A 27378-nucleotide genomic window follows, 5' to 3' on the forward strand; every position below is an offset into this window, starting at 1 on the left:
TTCCGAGCTCCTCCCACTCGCGTATGCCTCCTTTCACTACAACAAAAAACCACTACCTCCTTTCACTGCAACAAAAACCCAGAAGCTTCCTCATTCTCTAGACACCATTCTCCCTCGCTCTCGGCTCTGTACTCCCTCATTCTCGCTGGATCTGTTTTGCCACACTCTCTCGGCTCCGCCTCCGATCACCCTCATTCTCGGTGGCTCCATTTCCCTCACTGTCTCGGTTCTGATCTGCCTCAATCTCTCCCTCAATCTCTCGATCTCAGTTTCATCTATTTGCAATGAAAATTATGTTTATGGTTGAAATATTATTTTATGTTATTTGTAACTTTGCATTAAATTGTGTATAGCTTTCGGTTTACAAGAAAAAGTTTGAACTAATTTCAATGGACAGGGAACCTCAACCAAACCATTTTCAGCTGCAAAACCATGTTGCAAATGCACTGCATAATCACTCACAAATCTCTAAGCCACATGAACAGACCAAGCAACTGGGTTTTCTCAGATTTCATTCAACTTGACAAAAATCGCATAGACTAACAATACTCTTGCAGTGGCTGCAAACAACCCACTTTTGTAATATCAACAACATCAACTTCAATGAACCATAAATAAATCAAACAAAATATTCTTTGAGAGAAATTCCAAGTTCAAATATTCATTAAATCATCTTTCCAAAAAAAAACGAGCTGTTGCACAGTTGCAGTGAAAGGAGAACGAAACGTAATGTGCGTGTGTCTTGTTTGGTGCGTGTGTCTTGTTTGGTGCGTGTGTCTTGTGGAATTACGAGGAGCCTTTTAAAGGTTGCACAAAACCTTTGTGCGCATATTTGTGAGCATATCGCTATTGAACTAAAAAAGGTCGGTTTATAATATTTGATTCATTTGGTTTTTATTGTCCGAGCCATACCGAATGCCCGGACCCAGACAGGCGGTTGGATACTTGGATTCATTTGAATGTTTAAGAGTATTGCAATTAAATGCGTGGGTTGGGGCCTTGATCACTAACCCATGCTCAGCTTGTAACCTTATATTTTCAAATTGTGTGGGCCGGTTTAGTCAAACCCGGATCATGTAGGACTGTGCCATTCCCTTTGGGCTCAGTTCTGTAAGTTCCCAAGCAATAGAGTGGAGTGTATTGAATAAAAAGGGCAAAAGAATAACATCGACTGCCCCAAAAACAGAATCTAAGGGGTTCCCATGTAAATCTTAATTTGACACTTTTTTTTTTTCAACAATTTACGACTTGCTACGAATATGTATATACACGAAAACTAGCTTTCAGGTTCCGGAAATGAGCTCACTTGTGACCTCATTTCCTATATATATATGTGTGTGTGTAAATACTATTTTAAACAAATTAAAAAATGATCGAAAACAAATAGTTTCTTTTAATTTATAATATATAAAAGTAAAATATATATATATATATAGGTCTTAATCACCTCATTGTCAATTTTTTACTTTTATATATAATATATTAAAAGAAACAATATTTGTTTTCGCTCATTTTTAAAATTTGTTTAAAATAGTATTTTTCATTTTGCATGATCCGGCCGACTATGAACTAAATATATAAAAAGATGCAACGGGACATAATTACACGACTCACGTATACTGTCGTCTCTACTCGTATTTTGATCCCATATAAAATGCCACAACCATTTTCTTTTTCTCCATTTGTTGTTTTCTCAGAGAACAACGTGCCGGAGTGTTGTCTTAAAATGCTTGTTTCACAGAGAGTCAAGAGACAGCATGAGACAGTGTCAGCTGAATTGATGAATAATTTCTAAATAAATTTCGCGATTTAATAATGAAGCCCTGGCCTCCGTATGTTAACATCATAATTTAGGCAATTATTGAATTAGCAAATAGTTGAAAAAGCGTTGCAGCATGTCCCTCTCAAAAACATTTTCCTAGGCATCCGTCCGTCCCCCACACCCACAGGGTGAGATATCAATCATCAAATTTTCCTTGTTTGTGCAGTTGCTTATACTGGCTGCTGCTTCTTTTCTTCTTGGTATAGTTCAAAAGAAGCAGCAAAAAGAAAGAGGCTGCTTACACAAACACAATTGCATTATTGTTCCTGCGCTTTTTCAAACTTTCAACAGAGAGAGAGAGAGAGACAAAGAAAGAACCAAGAGCCGAGCCTAAGGGGAACAGCCCCCCACATCTTTTATGTGCTTTTCTCTTCTTTTCATGTTTACTCGCTGCAAAAGCATCACAATCCCATTTGAATCCACCGTGATGGGGTGTCACTTTTCTTTCTTTCTTTCCTTGCTCACCAGGCTATAACCATCTTTTCATAATTTTTAAAGCAGCATGTCATATAAAGGAAAATAAATAAATAAATAAAAAGGTCAAAATCATAATTCATTCAACCCCAATTACATTATCCCCATTTTCTTTTGACTGTACAGTTGGTTAGTGGTTATTATTCCATCCCCCCCACCCCCATTTTCCAATTTCTCATTTCACTATTATCTGCTCCAGAGATTCAACGTTTTGCGCTGTCCCACCATTTGTCTAAGACGTACAAAATTGCGTAACACCATACCCTGCAATTCCTTTGTCACAAAATCATAGTCATTGCCGATTAGCACACAGAATTGTCTCTCTCTCTCTCTCTTAAATAAACACACAAATGCCTATACACCCTTCAATTCTTCAACCTATAATAGCCATTTCCTTCATCTCTTGTCCTCTCTAAAGATTCTGTGTATGAAATCCCGGAATCTTTTAGAGTATAGCTTAGGATCCACTGCTGAGATGGAAGAGGGATCCACTTGTAAGGACTTGTACGCATGTTCCAGCTTTTTGCTAATATCATAATCCTGGAGAATGTCTATGATACCGAAATACAGGACCACGTCAAATACCTCACCACCACTCTGGGAAGGGGTTGAATGGTTGCTTCCACTTCCCATAAACTGATCTATTTCAATCTTCGATACCCGCTGTGCTCGTGCTGGCGTGTTTGCCCCTAACCGAAGGTGTGGCCCCCTGCAATATTAGAAGGTGAAGACAAAAAATTATTACACAAATCCTGAATTCAGTAAAAATTATCACCCAAAACAAATCCATCGTTCAAAATCATATGCATAATCATTATATAAATACAGCTGCAACTTTGGAACTCAGGTCTTGAACTTTACTAATATATCATCTCTAGTCAAAGGCAGTTATGAGTGTTAAATATATAAACCATTAATTTAACCACATAAAACTTCATTTAATACTTCAGATTGTTAACAATAAAAACATTTTTCAAATGTTCAATCAGTGAACGGAACTAGACCAAACAGACAGCTCTCTAAAAAAAACAAGAATACCCCACATGAACCTATTGTCAACAGAATCACCCACAATTTTTCCATAACTCTTGAGCAATTTTCAATCCAATTTTCAATGATTGACCTTCAAAGGAAGAAATGAGCATCTAAACTATGATGTGGGAGAAGGAAATTATTTTAAGAAAAAAACAAATCATGCAACCACAAAAAATTGGTTCATTTTTTGGAGAACTCTGATCGCATTCTCTTGGCTATGTCCACATGAAAGTTGATATTTGTTTGATGCACTCATAGATTTCTATTTGTCTAAACTAAACCCTGGGTCCACCAGCAACAAAGATGTACATGTAGCATAGGCACATAGGTATAGAAGATGACCAGCAAGGCCCCAGATTGTGAGAATTTCAAAGCAACAAATATTAAGTATGATTACTTTAATGTTGGATCACCCGATTCCCACCAACATTTTCACTGGTAAAATCCATAGTCTACAAATGGAAATATGATGCAGTTTACAATCTTCATCTCTCACCCAATTTTTGTTTTAAGCTGTGAGGAACTCATTGCTTTTACAATTAATAGAATAATGGACATTTATGAAAAGTAAACCACATACCGGCCTTCCATAACCCAGTCCATATCTGGCAGCAAGTGATATCCTCGCATAAATGTACCAACAATATCCGAATCTCTTTTGTCTGATCAAAGCATACAACATATTTATGTTCTAATAGTAATGTACTAAAACTTAATCATATTAAAAGTCTTAAGGGCCATAATAATTTACCAAGACAGTGCTTATCATTTGGCGACATCTTCATCTCATCACCCGAGTAATCATCACGAAAGTGAAGACCAATCAAAAGACTGTAATCCATTATTCTTTCTGCTTCCAAGAACTCGCAATCTCTATCTATTTGTCTGAAGAGGATAGGAAATCAGTTATGATCAAGGCAAAATAGCATCAGAGGGTTGGGGGAGTGTGCAAAGGTTTATGTGTGGAAGAGAGAGAGAGAGTCATTCGTCTGAATTAATGTAACAAAAGAAAATGACATCACAACTATCTGAATTTTACCGGATAAGTTCTTGAAACCATGAGCGATCCAGGCGAAATACAAAATCAAGATCAAGGTCCTTTAACGTAGTTGTCTCATCAATTTCCTCCTCAGGCTTGTCAGTTATGCGGCCATAAGAAGAGCCTTTCAGGTCAAATCGCCTGTGAATACGGTACTCCGAACAGAACAGATTGCCCATCACAATAAACCGAGTCTGGTTTCATTCATAGCAAATATTAATCAAATTTAACAAACAATCTCTTAAATAATGCCTTTAAATTCCAAATTTTTACTATCAAATTATACCTTTTGACCTCCCACTGGTTTAACGCAATGTACACCAAAGAACTTTGTTACCAAGGTATTTTTGTACTGACAAACATGCTGGTAGTAACTTGGGAGCATCCTAATAAGCACCTGAACATGGTTAGCAATCCCTGATGAGTCAATCGACCACGCAATGAAAGATATGCATTACACTTGAAATGTAAATGCCAGAAACTAGATTAAATACCACAATCTTATTCCCAACAGCTATTAGAGTGACATTTACTTTTCCAATTTTAACCTCTTTTTTGGCACATTTTCCATTATGAGTTAGTTTAATGAATTTAGTTAAGAGGGATTGACAACTAACCTTGACTTCAGATTTCTTCACGGTTTTTATCATAAAACGATCATCCTGAGTTAGGTAAAAGAAGCTTCCACTCTTTCCAGGTGAAGAAAGTTCCCTAAGTGCATCATCTCCACAAATAGCTAGCATGTAATCCGCTGGATCTATTGCAAACAATTCCCTCAAATGTCTAAATAGCAAACAAAGTAGCCACCACCATAAATTTAGAAAATTCCCACGTATATATCAACACATGATATTCTAATAATTAATAAACACATAAGAAACAAGCAGATGAAAGACAATAAAACAAAAAACTACCAAATTCCAAACTCAGCTGTGCATTGATATTTGACAACTACCTGAACACCATAGGACAATAATCCTTCCATCTAAAGTCCATTGACTGATGTGGAGGAGTAAACTTTGATCCCTCTGGTGGGAACCTCGTCCAAAACTTCTCCTTTGGCTCAAAATCACTCTGCCTAAGTTCTCGCATTACAGAAGCATGTTTACCAACAGAATGCCTACCAACAAAACATGAATCATCATTGTCGTTGCAGTAGGAGTAGTAGTAATAATAATAATTTTTTAAAAAAAGAAGAAGAAGAAGACCAAAGAAACACAAATTAAAACGAAAAAAAGGAACAAAGAAGAAAATTTACCGGATACCCAGTTGGAGATTAAGCATCAAATCATAGTTCTTATGACCCTTGGAAATGGTATGACCAGGTTTCTTAACCTCACCATCAGCGGAGCTGCAAGGACTTTTCTGAAACTGCCCAATTCCATTTGGAGGTCCACCGAACTGGTTCTTGTACAACATTGACGCAGCCTCAGCTTTATCAACAATATCACAAGTGATATCACCGGCCTCGCCATCCAATTCCCATATATATATACGAGGACGAGCGGGATCAGCCGAGGATGACCTCTTTCGAGCACCCATTACCTCAAAATTGTCTCTTTCATCGTTCTTCATATTCTCATGATTTGACCATGTAAACACGCCTTTACCTTTAGGCAGCCCATTATCCCAACAACCTTCATATCTATTCCCATTATTCCAACTCAACGTTCCTTTACCAAAAATCACCCCGTTTTTCCACTCGCCCTCGTACACATTCCCGTCACTCCATGCATATTTCCCGTAACCATCCATCAAATTGAACCTCCATGAACCCCGATACACATCCCCATTAGCGTAACGCTTCTCGCCGTAGCCATGCTTACGGTCGTTGCTCCAGGAACCTCTGTAAGTGTCCCCCTCAACGCCAACGAAGGTACCTTCACCGTCCATGCGACCGGACTTGAAGCCACCCTCGTACGTGGCACCAGATGGCCACGAGAACTTGCCCTTGCCGGAAGCTCTGCCTTTTCTCCATTCGCCCTCGTACATGCAACGGTCGGACCACACGTACTTGCCAACCCCGTGAGGCGCATTGCCGGAAACGGCGCCGGTGTAGAGGTCGCCGTTGGGGAGGATCTTCTCCACCACGACACCGCCACCGGTGTCGCGCGTGGGGGTTACGCGCCTGGAGTTGGGTTTCGGGTGCTGGTGCTGGTGCTGGTGCTGGTGTTGGTGTTGGTGCTGCTGTGCTTGTGTTGGTGGTGGGACTATCAGTTGAACAGTCTCTTGCATTTTGTTTTGTTTTGTTCTGTTCTGTTCTGTGCGGGGATTCTTGTATTATATTAAACTTACGAATTCATCATGATCACCGGAAAACGAACACGAGGCAGCATTATTAGAAGTGAATGCTGGTGTTTTTTTTTGGGGGGGTGTTTGCTTTGAATAATGGAGTGAAAGGTGGTGGTGGGAGGGAGGGAGGGAGGGAGGAAGGTAAATGGAATCCTACAAACAGAAGAAAGTGCTAAAGAGAGAGAGAGAGAGAGAGAGTGTGCGTAATGTGTTGTTGGGGGTGGTGTCTATGGGCCGGCTTTATTTTCGTGCTTGTTGCTTTTCTTTCTTTCCTTCCTTTGTTATTTCTTTGTGAACTCTTTTTCAATGACTGAAATGCCCTTAGTCTCTTTGTTCCTTTGTTTTGATTTGTCAAATCTCTGTCGCTATTACGGCTGTATTCCCAGCTGAGCTGACCATACATTGTTCGGTACGGCTGATCTTGCTTGATCCTGGCGATGCATTGCCAGAAAGAAGAATACAAAAATATCCCAAAACCAGCAGTTTTTTTTTATTTTTTTTAGTTTTAAATTTTTTTCAAATTTGTAAGGACATGCCACCCACGCCCACCACGAAGAAACCATACCAAACTTTTCAAGTCTGACTCTCCAGAGTTTCCTATTCTCGCGGGCAACCGCGCTAACGCTTGATCAGGTGAATCAGCGGAGAATTGCTCATCACGACAATCTGATATTTTCTTGCTCTCATTCCCCAAAGTATTTATATTAGATTTGATTCTAAGATAATCAATCCTTTTTTTACTGTTAAGTCTGATATTTTGTTTTGCACTTAGCAGTTTAATGCATATAATTTCTTTTTGAATAATTATATATGGACCACCTGTTTTTTTATATTTTTTTAAAAAATTTTTTTTTTTTATTAAATTTCACCTGAAATTATATTTTCTTTCATCAGTCTACTTTCGTTACGTGCCGTTATAATCTTGATCACATCATCAGTGTAAAATTTTCATTTATCCAACACAGCAAAGGGTTACATTTTCTTCCACTTTGGTTCAATGCCCGGCTTTCCTCTACTCCTCCCACCAATCTTCCTCCCTCGCTACCTGTTCAAATACATCGAGCTTTTGGACCTATGCAACAAATTGAGAATCTTGAATATGTTACATGGTGCTGGCTTGTTATTCACTTCGCAATTGGCAGTCATAGAGATGATTTACAAGAAAGTTTACTGCTACTCAATGGTGATGGAGATTGTCGCCACGGCATTGTCCACCGTCGAGATGGCTTCAGATTGCGGGTATTCGGAGATGAAAAGAGAGGGACGGATGGTTTATGACAAAGGGCCGGCGGTTTATTGCTTGACAATTATCGGCAATGTGGTGATGTGGTAGTTTTGCTTCATGGGTACTGTGGGGATGGTGTTCTTGACGTCGTCGTTGACAGGAGGGATTTGCATGATGACGATTTTGGCCGTGAATGTTATCGGAGGGTTGTGGTTTACGGCGACAGCTTTGGTGGTGTGTGGCATGTAATTTCATAGAAATCCTAGAAACTGAAGAAAACACTGAAGGATGTTAAGTGAAAACATTTGTGAATAAATTAAAAGGCCGTTCCCTCATATAGATTGGGGAACAATCAGCTCAGAGGAATTAATTTTTTTGGAGAAAGATGAAAACTGAAACTACAATATTAAATCCGATTTTTTTTTACATTTATTTAGGATAAAATTATAATGTTATATTTATTCAATTTTTTGTTGGTTATCTTAATTATGTGCAAACGGAAATGAATTAGTGAAACAAAATATAACTTTTAAGTAGAATTCAGTTTAAAAAATATTTGTATTTAAAAAAATATATAAAAAACAAATGGCCAGCGAATAATTTCTGAATTTTATTTTAAGAATAGTATACTTGATTTGAGAAGGTGCTATTGTGTGATTCCTGACATCTCACCCTTCGGCCTTAGTGTTGCAAAGAGTAATGATACAGCCACAAACTCTTGTACAAATATATTTTGTACAAACTAATATGGCATGATAAGATTGGTTGAATTAAATATCACTTGGCCCACATGATTTGTTTTTATTAATTTATATTTTCATTCAACCAATGAGTTAATGCCACGTCAGTTTGTACAAAATAAGTTTGTACAAGAATTTGTGGCTGTATCATTACTCGTGTTGCAAATTTGCAATAATATTAAGGATTTTGCTATGTTACATTGAATGTACCATACACAACTAAAAAGGACCACACAATTATGTGGGTCCCATAATTTGTGTGGTTCTTGTTGGTTGTGTATGGTACATTCAATGTAACATAGAGGCTCCCTAATATTAATAATTATTATGTCGCGTTTCTTGGATCATCTCTAGATTATTTTTCAAAGCGCCACGATCTCATTTAACACTTGGTATTTTAGTTTGTAACTCGTATATTTCGATATTGGACCTTTGCTCCATTGGTTATTTTAGGTTAGTTGAATGAAAGCCGAGGCTCACTGCAGATTTTAGATTTATGGCCAAAATTTCTATTTAAGTCTACTTTCTAAATTGTTGAGCTGCATATAATTTAATTAATATTGTATATCATAGTGTTGCCCAATAATGAGATGGCGTTCTCAACGATATTATGAGCACTTGTACGAGTTTGTCGAAGCCTTTTTTTTTTTTTTTTCCTTCCCACAAAAGATATCAAATAGAGGTAAATTTTTCTTAAATGTATCAGTGGGAGTTGATTTCCGAATTATACTCATATAAAATTTTGAATTGTACCATAAATACACGTACGTAGGTTCTCGGTAGAATATTGTACTATGCTTAGGTTGTATCAATTAGAAAAAAACATTTGTTTGGCTATCTGTGCTAAAGTTATTTATTGATTTTTTTTTCTCTCTCTCTCTCTTTCTGAGATTGAAACAAGGCAGTACGGACACGGGTATTTTGCTGTCCAAGTTTAAGAAGTAAAAACTCAAATCATACATAAGAATCAGCTATCATCAACAGACTCGTGCTCAGAATAAAAAGCTAGGAACAAAGTCCTCTTTGACTTAATTAAAACTTGAAAATCAAGGATATTCAGATTAAAAAGAATAGCACACACAAGGTTTTCTCGAAATTAGAATAGAATGGAAAAACTGTGCACCATTGTTAGCTTTCAAGGCTATAAACATAACTTAACAGGGGAAAAAGGAAAAAAAGATACAAATATAAGAACCTAAAATGAAAGCGCCGTGGACACAGGAATTTCAACTACGAACAGAAAGTATATATTATTGTCATTTCCTACATTGTTTATGGACTTCAGGTCAGGTGGCTGCCTGGCCCTGGCAGAATCCAACTATAATGAATGAACAAATGGTATTGAGAGAACAGGGGGTCATTTCTTGTGCCTTTCAAGCTGCTAACACTATGGCAAGCATGGCAACCATTCTTTCTGGTATATAACTAAAATAAATTTCACGTTATAAACAAACAAAAAAAAAATACAAGAATAAAAATAGGACTCTTTTGAGACAAAGGTGAAAAAAGAATGGAGTAAAAAGAATAAAAAGAAATGGGACTTGATGGGTTAGTCAAAAGTTTGCTCAGTGGGGACTTTGCCAAAGATATCGGGACATGATTCCCAGCTTCCCTTTTCTCTGGCCTCCCAATACCCACCAGTATAGCGGTATGTGCCGCTACCTTTGTCCTTGGTGAACCACCTTGGTTTCCAACCCCTCTCTTGCATTGTCCGTGCCTGAATAATCACATCAAAACAATCACTACTACCCATTGCTTTTTTAACTGGAGTCATCATCTCATCTGTATTCAAAAAACAAACACAGGATGTATCAAGATCAATGGCAGATAAAAGAATATTTACCTGCCGCTGCCTCTGTTCTAGTCGCAACTTCTCTGCATTGGCCATATCATACTCTCCATTTTCTAAGCATCTCTGGTCAGGTCTCAGTCTAGAATCAGTAGGTGGCAATTTCTCCTGTTTACAATATCTAACATCAGCTTTAAGAAGTGGAACACTATATTCTGTACTAACAACAAATAGAAGATGGAGGTGCAAATCTTCTCAGGTTTGTGCGAGTAATTTAAAAAAAAAGTAAAAAATAATACTAAAAAAAAGAATATGACAACATAGGAAAATGATATTAATTTTCTGACCACAACCTTAAGTTCAGGAGAAAGTTCATTTAGTGTGATGGCAAAGCGTGAAAAATTATATCTGGTCTGATATTTAGGCGGTTTGCTCCTCTTCCAAAGCAATTGTAGCTCTGATCCTTTTCCTTTCCCAGAACCATCACCATTCATAAAATGCATGCTCTCATCCCATTTCCCAAATAAAGTCGCCACCGTTTTACCATTTTTATCTTGGACTACACCTTGCACCTGCAGCACAACGTAGATCAGAACGACAGTTTGTGGCAAAGCTCATATTATGTTCCATAAAATGGAACTATGCAATGGAGACCCTAAACATTTCTCTCAGATGCAATATCATGAAGTTAACAGCCATAAGACCATGTAAAGCATTTACATCATCTATCCAAAAAAAAATTAACTTAACACTAACATATCCAAAATAAATTAACCATTAAAGAACCAAGAACATTCGAATAGACAGAACTTGCAACAAATGACTTTAAAAAGTTAATTACACAGAAAAAAGTGCATTAAAAAACTAATACTGTTGGCCATACGCAAAATTATTTACATCCACATATTTTCGAGAAACGAAATAAAAAGGCAAACCTGGTGTGGATTTCTATCTATGATCGACTGCTCCTTGAATTTTAGCTTACATGAGTATTCTCGGTTTCCGTCTATACGCATTGTGCCATAGTGATCGCAGTAGAGTTTTCCTAGAATAAGGTTGTAAATGGACGTAGTTACCTGGCAGTAGAAGGCCAGCAAATTAGCATACGCATAGAGGAAAGATAAATTTATCAAATTCACAAACATACCTTGCTCCACTGAAAAATTTCTCCATCATCAAATTCCAATGTCAACGCACCAACAGGATCAAGCTGGATGGAACGACCCCAAAATTTGCTTTTCAGGTTGCTGTCAGCCCAAAATTTCCAGCCCCGACCCTCACAATGGCATGCAACAACCATTGGATGATGACTAACCTATCCCAAGAGAACAGTGTAAATATGATCAATATCAGAAAAGGGATAAAAAGAAATCAGTGGATTAAAACTCTACACACAAAAAATGAAAGACACCTAACATTATATATGAACTGTCAAACAAAAATGTTTTACTTATTTTACTGCCAAATAAGGTACAATATTATATGCAATATATTTTCCAAAAGCTCCTCCATACAAAATGCTAACTCAATTTCAAGATGCTTAAAATACATTCATAAATAGTCAAGAGATTAAAAACTGCACCTAGACAAAGTTTCAGTTAACAGGAATACCACATTACAAAGAAGAACAAAGAAATATCACACCGCGTTACACGTCCAAACACAGAAAACTATTCATCTACTACAAACTCAGAAATAACTGGATTGAGAAACTTTATCCCATCAACATTAAGAATTCTTCTTTTTCATCATCACCAGTTGCCACCGCTCAATATCTCATTTAGACCAAACTCCGTCCATTTGTTCAACATATTACCAAAGAGAAGACCATTTTTATACAGGTATGAATGTTACCATTTGTGTGGATGTTCTCTTTCTTTTTTCAATAAATAAGCAAAGTTTTGTTTCCACTTTCCTGAGCACTAAACAAAAAGTATAAATTTGATATTAGCTCTCTCTCTTTTCCTGTGAAAAGTGGTGCATCTCTAGTATAGTTCATCATGCAAACAGATTCTACTGAGATTTAGATTGATTCTACAATATCTTAAGAAAATCTTTTTACAGTTATTTAACAAAGCAGAACCATAATTGAGCGGTTGGAAATTGAAATTATATTTAGATTTTGAGAGCTTCAAACTTTGATTTACCAATACACAAATATGTGATCAAATATCACAATAATTGTAATAAATTTAGAATATATGATCCCCATGGCAACAATAATTGCTTCATAAACCATGGGAAACCAAGTGGAGGACTTCCAAAAGCTGTGAAATCTAATCCTAGAGTGAATATTATTTAATAGATGCACAACTTAAAACAAAACTGAACTCTGATGAGTCATAAAATCTCATCGACTATATGCATGAAGAAGTATAGTTTACTGTGCCAGAAATATGAAGCAGATTTGGCATCTTTCTTAAGATGCTTTTCTTGAAAAAAAAAAAAAAACCTTCTCAGAGAAGAAACGAAGGCCTTTATCTGGATAATCTGCCTCATATGTCTCACCCAACAATGGATTGAATGGCTTGCAGTGTCTTCCATCTGTAGAAGCATACCCCGATACTGCAAATGCTGCTATATTTAGTATCCTCATGAGACTATTCCCCTACAAATTTTAACCAAGAATGTCATTATACAGCTCAAGAAGTGAAAAAAACAAATGTAGAGCTTTAAAAACATTTATAGAAAGGTAGAAAACCAACTTCAAGCACTGGCACAATCTTCAAAAATTATGTGTGTCAACCATAACAATTTCTTCAAGCATAAAACAAATAGCAGGACGAACAAACTATGAAAGATGCAGCAACTGTTGATTGTTGATTTTTTTAAGTCCATTTCAAATAGAGTGCAACAGGAAATGGAGTTGACGACAGTGTGTCACAGAAGTTCTTCTATGATAGACACGAAGTTATCCTATGACGGGTATCAGATAAGTCCAGACCAAAAAGAAAAAAGTGAGCAAATGCGGCTTCAGCATTCAAAATGTGCAACCACTAGCACCAAGTCGTCAAGTTAAATTTAAGGATGATGATAGGAATACTAGATTTTTCCAATAATAATTGACCAGTTTAAATGCCTGCCATGCTTCAGTCACTGACAATGAACTCAATGTCCCATATGCACTGGGTGGGCAATGAATGAGTGCACTGAGCAGCTATCTATATCAGTGAATAAATTATAGAAATAAATGCATGGTTTGTTTGCAATTAACTACTTTTGCATGGGAGGAAGAGAACAACATGTCTGCTTGAATATGAGTTTACCTGTTTACCCCATTCATAGGCTCGATCTAGAAGGTAAGAATACTCCAGCTCTTCAAAACATTTCTGTAAGGAAGATATGGGCTCATTGAAATAAACTGGAAGACAAACTTTTGTAAGATCCTTCCCAATATTATCTTTGATCATTGACCAAAGACTGATTCCCTTTTCTTTTTCAACTGGATCAGGCAATTTCTTTCGCCGCCTAACATAAGGATGGTTAGATCCAACATGTCTAATTAAAGGATCAATGTCCTCTGAATCAACACTCTCTTCATCATCAGAATCTAATGGAGATTGATGATGATCAGATCCGTTACTTCTAAAAGAACTTGATGAAAGAAAATCTCGAGTATCAAAGAATGCATTATCATCTTCATCTGTCTCTGCAGCATCATATCTATCATGCTCATCAGAGTTACTTGCACTTCCTTCTGAAATGAAGTCAAAAAATGGAAAATTAGTGCTAAATGTACACCGTAGGATAGAAAATATAAAATATCTTGAGCAAAAACTTTAACTAATTGCAAAGCATACCATGCAAAGATGATTCTTGCACACAAATGGTTTATGTTACACTAACTGCGATTTTGAAAGACGTAGGAAGAAACCCAACTGAAAAGATTTTAACTAAAATAAGAGCTCTAGTCAGGGGCAGAGCTAGAAATTTTATTTAAAGGGAACGACTTAAATAATAATAATAATAATAATAATTCTAAAAACAAATAGCTGATTAAGAAAATTAACAAATACATAAACTTGAGCTAGATGGCTATTAATACACATGTACATAATTGTTTCAATGCAATTTTATGATTTAAAAAATGATGTATGACATCTTCAACTTCATCCATACAGGACCCTAATAAAATGTATAGCACATATGCTATCTATTTTATAGTGAAAGAGCAAATATCAAACTGCAGATACAGGCATCATGCAATCAAATTTAAGAAGATGCATCATGTCAAGCAATAGTTCTGTATATTAAGTACAACTGAATCAACATAATGGAGACGTAAAAATGGATGCAATGCATGCATTTTCCAAGCACCCCACACATCTTTGTAAAATGAAAATTCTGGGGTCCTAGTTAGACAACCAAACAAGCTTTCATCATAGAAAAATAGAGAGCTAAGTTTTAGCACATCATACCACTGCACTTGTCTTGTCTTAACCTAGGAGAAGCTCCTTGCTCTTTCCATTGTCTTTGGCTTTCATTAACAACCGTGTTCTCCAAGTCCACTTTTTCTGTCTGAAAGATGCGGTAAATAGAAGTAAAATAAGCACACCAGCCAGCTTAAAAATGTATCATAATTGAAAATTTTATTTTGAAAAAGGAAAAAAAAAGATATAATTTCTTAAGAGATATGGGGGTAAAACATGGAAAATAATGAAGCGTGGACTCATTTTTGTAGCAATTTCCAAAACTCCAGTTGAGACAGGACATTTGATTTCTTAGTTTCCATGTGATTCTTTGAACATAAACAAAATTGAGTTTTAGCAAATAAACAGAACAGCAGCTTATATGAAAATTCACAGATCCCTTCTTATTCGAATTTAAATCCCATGTTGATCCTCTCACATAAACTAGGATAAAAGGGAGGCCATTAACCATAATGAAGTAATAGGTAGTTGACATTTGTTACGAAAACAAACATAAAAGCCTCAGCTGGGTAAATGAACAATGAATGGTCCATGAGAATATCAACTACTCAACCTGAACTAGCCCAGTAAAAATCACCAAGAAAGCAAATTTAAGAATATAAAAAATATGAAAAGGAAAAGGAAAGTCGGTAGCAAAAACGGCTGTTTGTTTGTTTGTATGCCGTGGGATAAACATAATACCTCCAATTGACGCAAGGTGTCAATAAGCAACAGCTGCCTCTGCTTGAGGACCACAAGATGTTTATGAAGCGCCGAAAACTCATCCCTCATAATATCCTCACTCTCCTGAATTGCATCCTCACTCACCCCTTCGTCTAACAACCTCTGTCTCAATTTCTCAGTAGAAACAGCAACTTCATTGTCCATTGGAACGAAATAATCACTATTTGAAATTCTCGGAAACATCTCCTTCACAGCCTGCAATGCTTCCATCCATTTCACCCTATCCTCTCTAGTCTCCGCCCTCAAATGCACCCTTTTCGTCCCCGTGTATATCGAAAACTTCTTGTCGTCAGATTTACTCTCTCTTATCGACGCCACCTAATTATTCATAATTAATTGAAAATCTGATTCATAAACAAACACGAATTACAACGATTAAAACATTTACCTTGAGATGAATTTCTCCGACGGGAATGCGTTGACGCGACTGGCTATTGCCATTGCGAGACATTCGTCTCATGGAAACTTCACCGATCACCTTTGATCCTTTCTCGGTTTCTTCATTCACTATGATCTTATGAGGACCGTGGATCTTGTAATACGATAACACTCCCTCTTTCAATACGAACCATCTAGGACGCCATCCTCTTCCGTAATTAACCCATTTGAACAGTATCCCAGAGATCCCATGCTGATCGGCGAACAGCATTTGACTCTCTCTAAACGACGACAGTCCACACAACGACTCCAATGTAGCCGATCTCCTCATCGACCGCCGCCCGTTCTCCGCTGTCGCATTGTTACTGGGCGACGACGAAGAAGACAACGGTTGCGGAGGCGATCCACGGCTGCGATTGCACGACGTTGATGCGGAGAGGGATCGATACGGTGTCGTTGTTTTCGACGACGGCATGCTAAGGACTTCTCGTCGTGGTCCTGGATGAGGTTGAAGACGAGGATTCGTCGGGTTCTGATCCAGTACGGTGGAGGCACAGCAAAACGCACGCATGCGATCCAATGATCAATCGCTTTACGAAGGACTGTGGCCGCCGGTATAATCGCCAAATTATAACTTTTCTGTTTTTTTTTTTTAAATTTTCTAAAACAAAAATCTTATTATTTTTGTTTCAAATCAATGAATCAATGTGTCTTGTGAGTCAGCAAACGGTTCATTTCAAAGAATCGTATTGGTCAATTTTGTTGTTCAGATTTAATTATTTTATTAAAAAAAGAACGAATAAATGTTTAATTTTTCTTCTTGTTTAAAAAAAAAGATAATAAAAATAGAGAAATGAGTTGTCGGTGATTAGAATTTGGAAAATTCCTCCGCCAGGGGATGAGACTGACGAGTCAAAGGAGAGGCGAGCAAGTTTGACCGCCGATGAGACGAGCAAATCGGCGCCGCAATCAAGCGGAACGACAAAAGGATCAGAGATGCTTTAAATAGGAAGAAGCGGTTGGCGCTGTACATTCGGAAAATGTTACGATGCGAGCGTACTCAAAAATTTTGAATGCATCAACTGTTGATCTGGACGTACGTGCGCGACACGGTCGGTCAAACATACGACAACGAACGAGACCGAGTAGTTGTTTCCACGTCATTTGTGGTGGCCCGGTGGGGGAATTCGTGAGTTGACAAGTGGCTATAACGGTATTCTGTGATACGTGCGCGTCACTCTCACGTTTCACAAACTCTGTATCTGTATTTTCATTTTTCAATTTTATTTCTCGTGCTGTACTATAAACGTGGATGCAAGTCTTATTAACAACTTCATTTTTTTTCTTTTATGAAAATTTCATTTTTTTTTTCTTTTATGAAAAAATTCTCTCGCGCATCTTTTGAAATTTTTTTTTATTTTTTATTTTTAGGAAACTCTCGCACATATTTGACGGCCATTGGAAAGAAAAATTCAATATATGAGCTATATTCATTTTTTTATAAATAAAATTCTCCATTTATTTCGAAAATAAAGTCTCAATGTGGAAATTCCTTCATTCATTCATACATGGAGATCACTGCAACGAAGAGCAAGATGCCATAAAATATTTGTAGCTCGATTATAAATTCTCGAGACACGTTGAGTCTAAAAATCCTATTTTGGTGCAAATAAATATTAAACATTATAAATAATTTAAAATAACTAAGTACGAGTATTACGAGATTGCTCGACAATAACTCAACACGTAAAGAATCCGAATTAATAATTAACAAAGATAGATCAATCTCTCTATTAAGTTGGATAACAAAAAGCTGTTATAACGAAACAATATTGTTTTTATAATATTATCCTTTTATAATTAAATTATCAATTTAACCTAAAAAATAAAAAAAATTATATTAATTTTTTTGTAAGCACCATTTGCATACTTGATAGTTTGCATACAATTTTTGATAATTAAAAATTAATATAATTTTTTAGAGTTAAATTAGTAATTTAATTATTTTCTTTTTTATTAATGTCCAAACAAAAAATTATCATAAAATGTTAATATTATAAAAGTAAGCGAAAAGAAACAAAAAGTAACAGTAGGGGTATTAATATTTTAAGAGTAATGATACAACCGCAAACTCTTGTACAAACTGATGTGGCATGATAAGATTGGTTGAATTAAATATTACTTAGCCCACATGATTTGTTTTTATTAATTTATATTTTCATTCAACCAATGAATTAATGCCACATCAGTTTGTACAAAATAAGTTTGTACAAGAGTTTGTGGTTGTACCATTACTCATACTTTAATGGTAGGGATGTTTCAAGACATTTTTAAAAATATAAGGACTAAATAGATACTAATCTTAAAATACGTGGACTAAATGAGCTTTTACCCTTAAGAAAACTTTGGATTGTTAGTGTAATTTTAATTCGGGTGCTTATATTTGACCTCCTTAAATTTCTCAACAACCTCCATTGTTTAATTAATCCCATTTAAAATAAATTATTCTTAATATAAATTTAATTGAACAGTAAAAAAAAATCTACAAATTTGAGCTTACCCTTACCCCCATTATCATCACCTCAAGCTACCGTTCTTTATCATTCATTCCAATCTTAACCACTTTTATTACTAATCTATTTTTATTATTTATTATTCATTCAAATAAATTTATAATTTCTTAATTCTTATACTTGAATTACTCTTTGCCTCTTTTTTATTTGATATTATTTTGATTTTGATACTATCATATGAATATGCTAAAATCAATTTAAATAAAATGAAGGGTTTTGGCCAGTAGCTAGTGGAAAATTTATTAGTTGGGTCTATCGGCAACTAAGGCATAATGATATGGTCTTGAGGAGGTGATAGTGGTGGTAGAAGGTGACTAGAGCTTCTGAAATTGTATTTATTTTTTTATTATTTAACAAGGATGGTTACGAAAATAAGTGAGATTAATTAAAAAGTAGGAGTTGGTAAGAGAAATTGAAAGGGTCAAATATGACTGCTCTTTTAATTCTCATGACCTTGTCCGAGATTTAAAATTTTTCTTTGGAGAGCATTGACTAATATCCTTTCTTTCATCTATGGTTAATTTATTTTAAATAAGAATATCTGTGAACGTAAAGAGTGTGTAAGGCATCTGCCTCAACAATATCAATAGCATTAGATAACACCCCTTGGTCAATCCCGGCAGCCATTACCAACCAACCCATCATGATGAGAATGTGAGTTTAGTGATTGGCATATTATGTAAACCAATCCAATACCCTCCGGCATGAGCAAAAACACTAGAAGCAGACATAACATCTTTTGCATATAAAGAACATTCCAACAGTGATATTGAATAGCCTCAATAAATGGTGTTAAGAGCCAAACATATAAATTTGGGTAAAAGCTCATTTAGTTCATGTATTTTAAGATTAGTGTCCATTTAGTTTTTATATTTTTAAAAATGTCTTGAAACATTTATACCGTTAAAGTATTGATACCCCTACCGTTATTTTTTTTTTTTTGACTTACTTTTACAATATTACCCTTTATAATTTTTTTTGTTTGGACATTAATAAAAAAGAAAATAATTAAATTATCAATTTAACCCTAAAAAAATTATATTAATTTTTAATTGTCAAAAATTATATGCAAACTATCAAGTGTGCAAATGGTGTTTACAAAAAAATTAATATAATTTTTTTAATTTTCTAGGATTAAATTGGTAATTTAATTATTTTATTTTTATTAATGTCCAAACAAAAAAATTATTATAAAAGGGTAATATTGTAAAAGTAAGTCAAAAAAAATAAAGAGTAACGGTAGGAGTATCAATACTTTAACGGCAGGAATGTTTTGAGACATTTTTAAAAATATAAGAACTAAATGGATACTAATTTTAAAATACATGGACTAAATGAGCTTTTACTCTTTTTTTAATGCCGCAAGCAAGTGTCACTCAATTTTTGTTTCAGGCAACGAAGCAAAATTACACATCTAAATCTAAAAGGACGGAAACCAAAATTCTACCCCCACACATTTCTTGGCGTAAAATAACACAATTCTGTCTTAAAGAGAGATCCTCGTGACTGAAAATGCACAAGATGTAGGTTGGTTTTGGCGAGAGAAGAATGAGAGAAAAGGGTCTTAAGAAAATTATGCGGTAGACAGTTTCATCTTCTTTTCAATACTAATTTGTAATTAGTAAAATTTTATTTTTACCTTATTTTTGTTTATCACAAGCCAAATGAGCTCTGTGGATAAAATTTTGGTGCGCAATTTTTCATATTAAAAGATCATTAGTTTACCTCTCACAATATTTGTTGTCATTAAATAATATTTTCAACAATCCAACAATCATAGATGTATCATGCAGAATGTATCTTCTCCGTCTGCAGATTGCAAAATAAATAAAATGAAAGGATTATTTATTATTGCTAACACCCGCGATTACATTTCAGAAACAAGATCGCAACAACAAACAAGCATCGCTAACGTACAGTGACGAGATCAAACATGAGCGGCCAGCGGATACTGGTGTTATTTTTCTCATAATGAAAAATCTACTGAGGAAGTTTGTTAAGTTTACAGTAACTGTAATCCTTGAACTTCTTGGCCTTGTACTTTGGAGGATTTTCATCGTCAACCAGCTGAGGAAGGGGACCCACCACCGTATCCGCAGGTGGCTCCAAGAAAACTGGCCACGACATTCTCGTCTTGTCCTTGTTAACAGTGGTTCTATGCAGCACGGCTTTGTACTTGCCATTGCTCAGAATCTGCACATCAAACACCAATGGATCAATCATGTCCGTAGCGGACCCGATTGCCAAAAAAAAACAAAAAAAATGGATTAATAATACGGGGTCCTAATATTTGAGTTTCAACCTAAAATCTTAATAACCATATGTCACTTGTATATTCAATATTCAATGATAGATTTTATGATTTATAAAAATTACTTATTTTTTACTTGATAGATAAATATCAATATCGACTCATACTTAAATTAAAATTTAAATATTGAGATGCCTAATAAAATACTTATTCTTAGCTAAAATATGCCAACTTAAAATGACTTCTCCTCCGTGGTTGGACAAACAAACCATGACGTGATTGATTCGATCAATCGACGACACGTAGGGAAGGCTAGCTTCGGAAAATGTAATCACATGAAAAAACAAAAAAAAAAAAAAACAAAAATTGTTGAAAACGATTTCTAAATTGATAATGACTTACGGGCCACATACTAAAAGTGACGCATCTTCGAAATGGATTGATTTTACTAATTACGAGTGCGCACCACGAGGGTTCACCACTTTTATGTCTCCGACTACTGTTTAGTAACGTTGCATTGGCTAGTCAAATATTTACACTAATGTTCTTGGCACTTGATCCCTAAAATTTCAAAAAATAACACCTTATTTACCTCTCGCTTCGCCCCTTCATTCACTAGAATTTACCTATTAAAATGTTATTTTCTAAATCACTTCAAAAGTCAGACTTAGGAGAATGGTAATATTATCTAGAATCATGCAAAATCATGAGCTTCACTCTTCGTGTTCATTATATTTTCATTGAAATAAAATAATAGATCCCAAATATTAATCTTATTTTTTCGGTTTTAATTAAAATTCATACATGAATAAAAACAATGAGTTTATTTGTAGTTGAGCCATTCCGTTCCGTTAAGATCGATAGATAAAAATAAATGAAGATAAGTAGGAAACATTAAGTGGAAAGTACCTCGATCTGGTCCCCGATGTGGATGATGAGAGCGTTCGGGATGTACTTGGCATCGATCCAACGGTCGTCCTTAAAGACTTGCAGACCAGGAACTTCATTGGGCACAAGAACGGTGAGGGCGGAAAGATCAGTGTGGGCCACCACTCCAAGAGCAAGATCAGGACGTGGGCATGGCGGATAGTAATTAATCTTGAGCATGTACTCAATGTCGTCTCCTCCCGCTGCTTCTTTCAAAACACCTCCTTCGACACCCAGTCCCAACGAAAGATACGTAAACAACTTATCCACCACCTCCCTCATGTACTTTGCATACTCCTCATTCACCGCTCTGCAGCGCACGCACCGTTTTCAAGGAATCCTTTGAAAATTAATTATTGATACATTTTGTTTAAAAGAATTGAAAAAGATAAGAGATGCATAACATTCACCGGTAAGAAGGAGGGTTGTTGGGCCAAAAGCGGTAGTTGATAGAAGACGGAGGCCAAACCCTGTGGAAGAGATGATCAACCCAAGATTTCTTTCCTTCGACTTCTTTCTGTAACTTTGTGCCGTATCCTTGCACGTCTTTTGCATCAGCCGGACGAGAATACACTTCTTTCTCTTCCTGAGGGAGCTCAAAAAATTCTTTGCCGACGGCTTGCAGTTTACCGATGAGGTCACTAGGTATCCCGTGGTTTGTAACCTGGAAAATCCCCCACTCCCGGCTGGCTTCCGCGATGGAACGTACGAGTCTGTCTTGAACGGGGTCGTCGAGATCGATCGTGGGGATTTCAGGAGCGGGGCCGTGGTACGTTGCGCTTGCTGGCTGTTCTTTTTCGGGTCTTACGAACTCTGCTGGAATTGTGCCATTTGAATGGGATAAGGAAGCAATGGCTTGGACCCTCTCCACCTCCATTAATTTTATTTTCCAGCAAAACCCCACCACTTTTCTTTTCCTTCTCTCCCTCTCTCTTTCTTGGCTTGCGCCTTTCCTGCGACTGTGACGCAGTAACGCTACGCACTTGCAAAAGGTTTGAAATAATCTACTAAACAATTTATAATGAATACGAAACTGTTGTGAGAATAGATTAAAATTTTTAATAAAACCACTGAGCGGGCCAGAAATTACGTGGAGCTGTGGAGTTCACTTGTTAGTGCTACCAACCCCCACGCCAAAGGCACGACTTACGAGAAGTACTTTGGTGGCGTTTGATTTAAGGAAAAAAGACATTCAATCCCACGTTTAAAAAAAGGATACCTCTAAGTTACATGCATGTACCTTATAATCCTCTCACATGAATAGTGAGTGGACCCATATTATTCACTATTCATGTGAGAGGAGTGTAAGGTACATGCATGTAACTTAGCATTAGCCTTAAAAAAAAGACAAAAAACACCTTTAATTTTTTTAAAAAAGACGTATACTCTCCCTTTCATTAATAAACATAGTTTGTTTTAATAATAAATTTATTTTTAAGTTTTAATTATTATTATATTTTTATAATAAATATAAATTAATATATCGATTTGAGACATGTCACAATTAATAATTTTTTTAAAACTAAAAATTGAGATACAATTATATTTTTGTCCAAATTATTTACTATAAATTATACCTTTTCAAAAAAAATGATCAAACCTTTCATATGTGATTATTACTAATAAAACGAAATTTGATTAAACCATTTTTCTTTGAGGAATCAAAACCATATTATTATTGTTAAAAATGTATAATTTATAGTAAATAATTTAGGCAAAAAAATAATTGTATCTCAATTTTAAGCTTTTAAAAAATTATTAATTGTGATATATCTCAAATTAATATATTAATTTTTTATTATAAGGGTATAATAGTAATTAAAAATTAAAAATAAATTTATCGTTAAAACAAACGGTGTTCGTTAACGAAAATGGGGTTATAAGTCCTTTTTAAAACGTTGAGGGATTTTTTGTCTATTTTCCTAAACGTTGGGGGGTTGAATGTCCTTTTCTCTTAATTTAATGACTTAAAGTGACTTAACTTAATTAATTAAGTTAATTAGAAGTGTTTGTTTTTATAACTTAATGAGACTTTTTAGATAATTTTAACTTAATAAAATAAGCTAATGTTTTTGGTTTTTTACTTAATGGAGAAATCTGAATTAAGTAAATTACTTACTAATGTCAAAAATATACATGCTTTATAATTTATTTTTCATGTCTATCCTAAAAATCACCCATAGACATTTACCCTACATAAAAAGATCCTTATTTTTTCTTTCTTATATTATATATGATAAAATTTAAAATTTATGGTATTTTATATATTAAAATTCTAAAATAATTATGTGTTCACTTGAATATAGTTTTACTTATAAATGTTAAAATATTGTGGTATTTAATATATTATTTATTCGACATTTAAATTTAATAAGGATAAAAATGTAAAAGTATATATTTTCAGCTTTTTAAGTTGAAAAAAACAAATAACTTAATACTTATTTTCTGAGATTCAGACAAAAAAACAAACATATTATTCAAATTCAGACATTCAGATATATTCAGAATTTAAATTAATTCAGATCTATTCAAATTTCTGATAAAAAAACAAACGCTACCTTAGTGGTTTCATTTTATTTTTTATTTTCTTTTAGTGCTTTATATTTTGTTGAAGCACACTAAACAACAAGTTGTTTTTTGCAGGGGTCGGGATTACAATGGATTCTATAGAAATAAATATTTAATTATTATAATGACTCGACCTTCTAGATCAAAGGTAGTCGTTAGACGGTATGTAATCAATGTTCAATTATTGCAATCTACTGAGCCAATGGGCAAAGTGGTTAGTCCATCCATGACCAACGCCCCAAAAAATTTTAAGGGCATGTTTGGTGGGTGTATTATTACTCCAAGTTGGAGTAAGATAGTTCGATGTCATTAATCCCAATCCCCCGTTATACCAATGCTTCATATCATATCCCCCCATCGGATAATAGGATAAGCTGCCTTAGGATAATTTTGTTAAACTATATTATTGATTATTCATTCATTACATTAATTAATAATTACTTTAATTATTAGATAAATAAGAGAAAATTAAATACTATGATCTATAAGATAAATAATCTAAAAAATTATTTTATAAGTGAAGATTTTTTTGTGATAAATAAATAAAATTATTTATGATTTGAAAATAAAATTATCAAAAATAAGTAGGATCACGAGGTAGCCATATCTCCCACTAATGTGGGGTGAGGCATATTTTTCTCAAATATTTGTAAAGATAAAAATATGAATTGTGTCATAATAGACTTATCCATTAAATTTTTAACAATAAATATCAATAGATTTTTTTACTATAATATACATATCAATGTTCGAAAAAAAAAAAAACTTGTGTACTAGGTGTTAAGCAAATAAAAGCACCAGGTCGGCCATGCTACTATTTCCACCCCGGCATGAATCACCTCAGCCAGATGGTACGAGCAGAACAGGGGGCAACATGAGCCGATCAGAGACGAATACTGACCAGAGGTATATACCGAGCCGATACCCTTCCCCCAAAAAGCGGAAACACGATCTCACAGAATCACGGTAGTTGCGCTTTCCCAAAACCGTTGCGGGAGACGCGATATCCCACGTTTGCCCATAATGCAGCAGTTAGAGTCCCATGAGGGGCTGCCACTACCCGAAAAATGTGGGATGAAGGGCAAATGGGAACGTGGGGGCAGCGGCTATAAAAGAAGAAGAAATCGATGAAGAGAGAGAGAGAAAAAGGGAGAGAGGGGAAACGCTGCCAAATTGCAACCATACTATTTTCTTACAAACTTTGAGTAAAACATAAACCATTCTCGAATCCAAATTGCATTGTTTTCTCGTAAACACCTTGTGCTAACTTAGGCATCGGAGGGTTTACGCCGGCAAAACTACCGGCGTCTCTGATCCGTTTTTGGTGAACGCAGGTCTAGTAAGGAAAGGGAAGGCGATTCCAAACCCCGCGGTTCGAGCAACAGTTGATAAACATAACGTTGGTGAAAGAATCTGGTCGGTCCAAAAGCGAGCAGATTTCAGCATCAACAATAGGTATATTGTATCCCTCAAATTGGGCACTATCAAATTATTAGAAAAAGTACAAAAAATAAACTAAATTTTAACCATTTAATGCTGGGTATCGTACATCCACAGCATCAATAATGTTAGTTATTGATATTAACTATTTTTTAAAATTATAATTTCGCACCTCCATTATAAATATTAATAAATAACTAACATAACAATTCCTCCAAAGGTGCCTAATTGTTTTCGAGCACTTTTATTTAGTTAACCACCTGCATTTGAATCTTAAGAGAGGTAAGAGACTAAAATATATATATATATATATATATATATATATATATATATATATATATATATATATATACTATAACCAACCCTCACCTTTTAAAGGAAAAGAAAAAAAAATAATATACCAATTAAATACAGAATGCAATGCATTACTCAAATAATAGGTAGCGCTCAAATAAATATGAAAATAGGCAAATGCTATGTTACAATTAATGTAACATACACACTCAACAATAACCACACAAATTGTGTGGGCCCATTATTTGTGTGGTTGTTGTTGAGTGTGTATGTTACATTAATTGTAACATAGGGGCTCCCATGAAAATATTGTTATCCTGAAAGTGACTTGTTTTGTTTCTAGAAGTTAGCAGTTGAGCAAAGCGTCGCCTTAAAATTTAGTAGAAACAACGGACAAAGAAGCCTTACTCTGGACATGGGCTCGTGGCAACGCAAGTAACCGCGAAAGCATACCAAATTCCACGTTGTCTTTGACATGAAATTTTAGTTGTCTTAAAAGGTGGGAGGGAGCGTTACACGTCTTTGTGAATAATCGGGGGGGCGGGGGCGGGTGCGCCCTTCAACCTTTGGTATTTGTTTGTGGTTTTTCTCTTCACCATACACTCCCAATTCGTAATTACACCTCACTGAGCTTTTCAAAAGGGTAGAGTTATTTAAATCCAAAATTTTATTCACTGAACCTATATTTTATTTATGTGGCATTACATAATTAATTGAATAAAAATATAAAATAACAAAACTAAATTATACAACCAAGTGATATCTTCATTCAATTACTTATATGATGTCGTATTAGTTTGTATAAAAAAAAAATTATAACTATATTATTACTCTGAAATTAATGCAATTACATATCTGTTCAAGTAAAGAACACTACCGGAGTTTAAAAGCTACTAATGAAGTTACTTTAAAGGTTAAAACTGTAGTTATAAAAATATTTAATAAATTGGAGTAATCACACAAATAGTAAGCCCCTTTTTGTTTTTAATAGATGAGTGCCGCCTAATTACTTTAGATGAAAATATAGAGATGATTCTTAGACAATCTACTACTATATGTGTGTGTGTGTGTGAAAAATATATTTTGTGTAATTATAACATCATTTAAATGTACATTGGCTTTTTTGACCAGTTATAAAAGTTATGAATATATTTGTTTTTCATAGGGAGGGACTATTTTAACTTGAATCTAGATAATTAAAGCCTAATAATCTAAAGGCGGAGACAATTGCTTATGTGGCACTAAAACTTTGTGAAAAACAGAACTCCAAAAAAATTTAAAAATTAGGTGGCTTATTAATTTAAAATGAGAGAGGGAATAGGCGACACTTTCAGTATACTTCCTTCTTTGTGTCACCAACTTCTTTTCTTATGCAATT

The 27378-nt window shown here is 35.1% G+C and overlaps 3 protein-coding genes across 3 annotated transcripts; all 3 read right to left on the reverse strand.

The window, feature by feature from the left end:
• Positions 1-2367: 2367 nt before the first annotated feature.
• LOC18037309 (phosphatidylinositol 4-phosphate 5-kinase 2) lies at positions 2368-6900 on the reverse strand. Its single transcript, XM_006426377.2, has 8 exons — positions 5629-6900; positions 5326-5490; positions 4988-5153; positions 4657-4767; positions 4371-4564; positions 4083-4216; positions 3912-3993; positions 2368-3005 (listed from the first exon to the last, which is right to left on the reverse strand). The coding sequence occupies exons 1-8, from the start codon at positions 6603-6605 to the stop codon at positions 2693-2695; spliced, it is 2142 nt and encodes a 713-aa protein (XP_006426440.2). The 5' UTR covers positions 6606-6900; the 3' UTR covers positions 2368-2692.
• A 2800-nt stretch (positions 6901-9700) lies between these two features.
• Positions 9701-17161, reverse strand: LOC18037407 (oxysterol-binding protein-related protein 1C). Its single transcript, XM_006426378.2, has 10 exons — positions 15958-17161; positions 15528-15887; positions 14835-14934; positions 13683-14113; positions 12869-13024; positions 11564-11731; positions 11352-11492; positions 10770-10988; positions 10471-10584; positions 9701-10344 (listed from the first exon to the last, which is right to left on the reverse strand). The coding sequence occupies exons 1-10, from the start codon at positions 16516-16518 to the stop codon at positions 10177-10179; spliced, it is 2418 nt and encodes an 805-aa protein (XP_006426441.2). The 5' UTR covers positions 16519-17161; the 3' UTR covers positions 9701-10176.
• A 3183-nt stretch (positions 17162-20344) lies between these two features.
• Positions 20345-22704, reverse strand: LOC18037475 (flavonol synthase/flavanone 3-hydroxylase). Its single transcript, XM_006426379.2, has 3 exons — positions 22109-22704; positions 21681-22008; positions 20345-20713 (listed from the first exon to the last, which is right to left on the reverse strand). Exons 1-3 carry the CDS (start codon positions 22573-22575, stop codon positions 20501-20503), a joined length of 1008 nt encoding a protein of 335 aa, XP_006426442.1. The 5' UTR covers positions 22576-22704; the 3' UTR covers positions 20345-20500.
• Positions 22705-27378: the final 4674 nt, after the last annotated feature.

Source organism: Citrus clementina, unplaced genomic scaffold (genome assembly GCF_000493195.1).
Source record: "Citrus clementina cultivar Clemenules unplaced genomic scaffold, Citrus_clementina_v1.0 scaffold_7, whole genome shotgun sequence".
NCBI lineage: Eukaryota > Viridiplantae > Streptophyta > Magnoliopsida > Sapindales > Rutaceae > Citrus > Citrus x clementina.